Source organism: Cyprinodon variegatus, unplaced genomic scaffold, assembly GCF_000732505.1.
Source record: "Cyprinodon variegatus isolate N-32 unplaced genomic scaffold, C_variegatus-1.0 Scaffold1455, whole genome shotgun sequence".
Classification (NCBI taxonomy): Eukaryota; Metazoa; Chordata; class Actinopteri; order Cyprinodontiformes; family Cyprinodontidae; genus Cyprinodon; species Cyprinodon variegatus.
Genome location: NW_015151908.1, coordinates 25,764 through 32,200, shown reverse-complemented (window position 1 = coordinate 32,200; position 6,437 = coordinate 25,764). Strand labels below are relative to the sequence as shown.

The 6,437-nt window shown below is 35.6% G+C and overlaps 1 protein-coding gene across 1 annotated transcript in view; it reads left to right on the top strand.

Moving 5' to 3' along the window:
- The window catches only part of LOC107103468, a 25,972-nt gene extending 19,818 nt beyond the window's left edge, over positions 1 to 6,154 (top strand). Inside the window, exon 11 of the mRNA XM_015403189.1 lies at positions 5,925 to 6,154. Within this exon, the coding sequence (XP_015258675.1) occupies positions 5,925 to 5,991 (67 nt within the window). The 3' untranslated portion in view covers positions 5,992 to 6,154. The remainder of the gene's footprint in view (positions 1 to 5,924) is intronic.
- Positions 6,155 to 6,437: the final 283 nt, after the last annotated feature.

The window sequence follows — 6,437 nt, the reverse complement described above, 5'->3', positions numbered from 1 at the left end:
CATTAAATATGCGACTTAAGTGCGACTCGAGTACGAGTCACAAACTCGAGTCCCCATCTCTGTCATAGGGTCACGTGACGCAACGGCTGCACTCAGCACTGTGAGGATTTTTCTTTTAAACCGAATTACATATTTTTTTTTTTTAACCCTTTATAGGGCAAGTGACCGTTTTTGGTAACTTGCGCTCCACTAACAAATGGAATCATTCCCAATTCCCTGTTAGTACCAAAAACTCATTATTTATATCCAGCCAATCAGCAAAGATCTTACTACGTGGTCACGCTCATCATTTTGACATTTGACCAATCAGATGAGACCTTGGATGCAGCAAACTTCCTCATTCTGGAGCTGTGGAAAAAAGTCCCTTTTTGGCTTGGAAACCGTCCAAATTCAAGGTGATAAATAAAAAACTAACCATGGTAAGTCACTGAAACTCACACATTTTACAGTTGAATTGTTGTGTAAAGTGATGACATGTATGTTATATGCGGATGAATTGAAGTAATTTGTGAAATTAGAGAATGAAAATTGCAGGCGCCATATTTTATCATACGCCCTCTTGTGGTAAACACTGGAGTTAATATGATATGACTCCTTTCTTATGCAAGTACTTAGTCTTAGTGCAAGCTCTTTAAAAATGAAGCAGTACTAATTAATATATTATAAGAGAATGTTGCCAAGAGTGTCTATAATACATTAAATTATTTAATTAGAAGTGCAGAATAGGAGGGATTTTTGGGGGTATTTTTATTGTGTAATAGTTGTTGTTTCATCAGTTATTGTAGTAAATTAGGTGAATTTGGTTAGTTTTCTAATCTAATAACAGTTTATTAAATATTTTTATGTTATTGCAGTGAAAAGTGGCATTTTTTACATCAGTTTAATATCCTAAAAAGACTATGTTATTGCAGTGAATATGGTTCATTTTTGTCAGTTTTATGATCTAATAACAGTTTTTTGACTTTCTTTAACTATTATTATTTTATTTTTTTGCCAGTTCTCTACTCGGCTGTTTTACAGCAAACCAGGAGCAACTGTGGTGCCAGCCCACCTTGCCATCAGTGATGATGATGACGAGGAAGATGATCACAGTGTGTCAGACACAGACTATGTCCCACCAACCCATAACCTGGACATTCAAGGCCTGAGTGAGATGGGCCCCTCTCCTAAGAGGCGACACATGCATCCTGCAATGCCAGCATGGGGGGTCATTGATAAGACTGACAGGTTGGTCCACCTTTACCGTACCCCCATGAAGTCCAAGTGGTACCTGCCATGGTTCGCATACACCATTGATCTTAGCCTCTCAGATGCCTGGATCGTCTACAAGCGGGACTACAAGGCCCTTGGTGTGAATGCCATGTCTCTGAAAGATTTCAGAATCAACATGTTCATGAGTGCCAGTAGCCTAAGGTCACCCATCACTAGATTCAGGAGAAGCTCATCATCTTCATCTGACCACCAATGACTACATTCCCCCTCCAGTCCGAGGACACCGCAGCCACACCTCAAATAAGGCAGTGTGATTTGATCTGTTCCTCTTCCATGCTCCTGTCCATGCCAAACACCAGACCTGCAAGTTTTGCAGCAAACAAGGCACCATTGAGAGGTCAAATGTGGTCTGCAGGGTCTGCAAGGTCCACCTCTGTCTGAAAGCTGAGCCTAACTGCTTCAAAGACTACCACCAGTAATCTAATGTTCCCTGCTGTCCTGGGATGTTACCTGGTATAAATTAAGTTAAATGAAGTTAATAGTTTATTAAGTTAAGGTAATAAGTTAATATGTTAAAAAGTTAAGTTAAATAAAAACTCCAATAAGCAACCAAATACAAATACTGAAAATACAAAAATTTTAGTGCACATGTTAAAACTAATGTTCTGAGTTGTATATTGCATCAAAACATGTATTTATTTCACTCTTTAAGTGTTTTGCATGATTGTTCTTATAGAAACACAGTTTGGAATATTTTTTTACCATATCAGGGCAAGTGACTGTTTTTGGTAATTTCATTAATCGCAATATTTGGTATGAAAATTAAAACATTTTTTTTTAATGCAACAGAAGTAATGATGTCTTGTTCTGGCCTCCTACAAAACTCTTGGCTTAACATTTGAATTTCAATGTATTTCAATGAGTGCCCTATAAAGGGTTAAACAGAATTACAAAACGTCAGTTAGCTACTAACAGACAGTTATTAGAGTTTCTCCTCTTATCAGACCGGATGAAACAACTGAGCCGATCACAGCTAGTTTTTATTTATTTATTTAACTAATGTACATTACACCAGCTACCAGCACAGAACTGCATTCATTGCAGAGCATAAAGCATATCTTAATACAGAGGAAGGCAAAATATAAACAGATGGAACAATAATAATAGTAAAAATAAAATAATAATGATAAAAGGGGCAACATTATATTATACATAGATTCAAGAACAGGGCGTTAAACCAGCAGATTAAATTTACTCACAAAAGAAAGAAAATTACCAGCACTTTTTGTTCTTACAAATTCTAAAGATTTAACATAAGATTGTGTCTAATTTTTCCAATTGAATATAACTGGTTTACATTTTAAGTAATGGCATTTGTGTAAATAAAATGTAACTAATAAAATCAAAATATTAACACTAAAATTATGCTTAATTTTTGCAATTATACCAAATAAAGCTACTGTTAGGGTAAAATCAGGTAAGTGAATTCCTTTAGATTGGATCAGAAAATCAAGCCAAAAGCTTTGGACTACAGAACAATCAAAGAAAAGCTGTTCCAGACTTTCACTTTCAGCCTCACAGAAACAACAGTTTCAGTGTCTAAATTAAATGTTTTGCTTAGAAATTGGTTAGTAGGATAAACTCTGTTAATTATTTTAAATTGAATTTCCTTCATTTTTGGAGATATGATAGGAATTTAGTTCTGATCATCTTTTTTGCTTCTACACAGAAATCTTTGAGAATATTTTCTCTCTTTATATGGTTGAAAGATGAACAATATATCAAATAACACCTCAAAAATGTATTGTTACATCGAGTGCTGAAAAAATTTACATTGCCTATAAAAAATTGTTTGAGCTCTGGAGAAATATCAGAAAATGTAATATCTTGTCTAACCATAGCCTGAAGAGGTAAAGGGAATGTTTTTAAGATCTGATTGTATTTACTCACATTACTCTGGATTTAATACTTTTTCTAAAACTCCTGATGAAGTAACAGGTTACCTCTATTGTCCATGAAATGAGAAACAGCCCATGTTCCTTTTTTATACCATTTGTTCATAAATATGGATTTTTTATTACTCAGAACGTATCTATTGTTCCAGACAGGGGTGTTATGTGGTGTAAAGTTATGATTAAAGATTCATTTCCAATAGAGGAGAACCTGCTTATAAAAATCAGATAATTTAATTTATTTATCTCAAAATCACATTGTAAAAGAAATTTGATTCCACCTATTTTTTTGAACACTAAATTGAGTATATATGACCAAACTGAGAGATTATTAGATACTAAATATTTCAACCATTTAAGTTTTAATACCGCGTTCATAATCTCACAATCTATGGCGTTTCCCCCACCATCTTCATAAGTTTTAATCATGTCATTTTTACTGATGGAATGATTTCTATTCTTCCAAATAAAGTTAAAATGTAGTTTATTAATAGCTTTTATCATTTAGTTTGATATCGGAGTGTGTAAGCAGGGTAAATAAATCGAGAAAGGCTCTCCATTTTCGTTAATAAGATCCTTCCAAAAAGAGAGACGTCTCTCTGTAACCATTGATTAAGAATCAGTTTACATTTTTCAATATTGTTCCAAATGTTAATGTTATCAGAAGATGTCCTGTTTCTTGTAATGACAATTCCCAAGTATTTCACCTCCTTTTTAATATTAGCCGATCACAGCTAATACGGCACCCCTGTCTGTTTGCCGCCGCCATGTTGCCTCTGGCCGAAATGAAGGCTCTAAGGCTTGAGTTCACCAAAAGGTCAACACTTTTGGTAACAATTTTTTTGCAGCTGAATTTTTTTCTGATGAATTTTTTCGGTGTTAAAAAAAAGGCAGATTCCAATGAGACTGTTTTTCTTCCATAAATTTCCATCTAAATAAAACTATTAATGCTTCTAAGTATCTGTTGTATACCATCTGGTATGTATGAATATTTGATATTGAGACTCCATCTCTAATAATATAGGAATATAAAACTGGTAGATTTTTAGTTAATGCCTTCAGTCAATATATCTGCAGTCATTAGAATTTAGTTAGAAATAAAATGTTTCATAATTTTGGGATGTTTAATTAGGGCTGGACAGCGGTGCAGTTTATAGCACTGTTGCCTTGCAGCAAGAAGATTCAGGGTTTGGTTCTCTCTGCATGGAGTCTGCATGTTCTCCCTGTGCATGCATGGGTTCTCTCTGGGTGCTCCAGCATCCTCCCACAGTCCCACTCTTGGGTTGATTGGCTTCTCTACATTGTCCTTAGGTGTGAGAGTGTGTGCATGGTTGTGTGTCTCTGTGTTGCCCTGCGACAGACTGGTGACCTCTCCAGGATGGACCCCACCTCTCACCCATTGGCGGCTGGAGATAGGCACCAACCCCACCTCCATCCTGACCGAATAAGTAGGAGAAGATGCATGGATGGATGTTTAATTATGACTTCTCACTGCCCTCTGCTAACTAAGTATTGTAACTACAGATATTGTTTATAATTCATTATTATTGGTAATCCAGATTAACTTTTATATTTACTATAATTTTCATTCTTATCTGGTCAGATAAAATTAGGTTAAATTACGATCATAAAACACAAAAGTAGTTGTATCTAGTAAACACAGGAACATCCTATAGTTTATAGCACAGCAGTTAGATTTTGTTGCTCATATTAAAACAAAATGTAATGTAATGTTCAGATTAATGGTTTTTAAATGTGGAAAAAATCTATATTTAATTAATTAATGTAATTATTAAAACTGTTGGATTTACTCGCTGCTTATAAATAAAACAAGTTCATACCGCAGCGGAGAGTTTCTATGTGTTTTACTTTGAAAGGCTCCACAGGAAGCGCATCTCTAATAGATTTATTTCAGCTTTATCTTAGTTGCAGTAATNAAAAATGGGAATTTTTTTAAATTTTTCATAAGAAAATTCTCTATTTCACAGTAAACAACTACAAAAAGAACAACAAATGGAAGAAACCAAATTAATCACAGAATTAATTTCATATTTTTGTAAATCTGATTGGAGTGAGGAAGATAGAACCAACATTACAGTCTAAACTAGATCAATACTATCAAAACAAAGCAAGAGTAGCATTTAAACAATCAAGAGAGATGGAAGAAGGAGAGAAAATTACATCATATTTTTTCAGGTTAGAAAAACAGAGGCAGGGAAAACATTTAATTAACAGTCTCATAATGAACGGTGAAGAATGCACAGACAAAAAACTTATATCGGAAGAAATTAGGGAATTTTCCAGCACTCTTTTTACGTCCTCATACTCCAAACAAGACTCAAAATTATTTTTCAGAAAAATCATAAATGTTATTTCTACTATAGACTCTACCTTTAAAAATATCTGTGATGAAGATTTCCGTATAGTAGAATTTGACTGTGCTGTAAAAAATGTAGCATCAGATAAAGCTCCTGGATCTGATGGTATTGCGCATTTTTATAAATTCTTTTGGACAGAGATAAAAATGTTATTCTTTGATGCAGTTATGGAAAACATTCAGAATAAAGAACTCATGACAACTTTTAGCTTTAGTTGCTCAGAGACAGATTCCAGCAGTTTTCTTTGCTCCAGAGATGATGTTTGGAGATTTAAGCCATCCTGGAGCAGCAGTCTGCTGAAGATGAACTCTGATCTCCTGCTGAAGCCATGTTGTCTGGTCTGAATAAGTCACATCTTCTCTCTTCTTTGCTCTGTTTCTAGACTCTTCAACAACAACATCCTCAACAGAACTCCTTATAAGGACAACAGGAAGTTTGAAATGTGGTGAAGCAGCTGTCAGTCAGCTGGTCATGTGACCAACAGGAAGTCCCTGTCTCCTCAGGATCCTCAGATGGACGTATCAGCTGCTAACTCTGAGCTGGTCAGCAGTGAGGTTGATCTGTTCTCCTTCTGGTTTCCATGTTTCAGTCCAGATGCCTCAAAGGAACTAAGCAGGAGTCTGAGAGGGCTGCATTAGAGCAGCCCTCTCAGACTCCAGTCCTGCAGGGCTGCTGTCAACACACCCAGTTCATGTGGGTTTCTATTATGGAATCATGTTCATAAGGCTGAAGGCTGTCTGGATTCAGCTCAGCAGTCTGGAGCTCCTTTCCTCCTCTGGATGATGTTCCTACTGTTGACAACATGAAAGCTGAAGGATCAGGAGGAAGGAGCTGCAATATGAGGTCATGGGAAGAAGCCAGAGACTTTTAAAACCTATTTTAACAGGTTTACAGC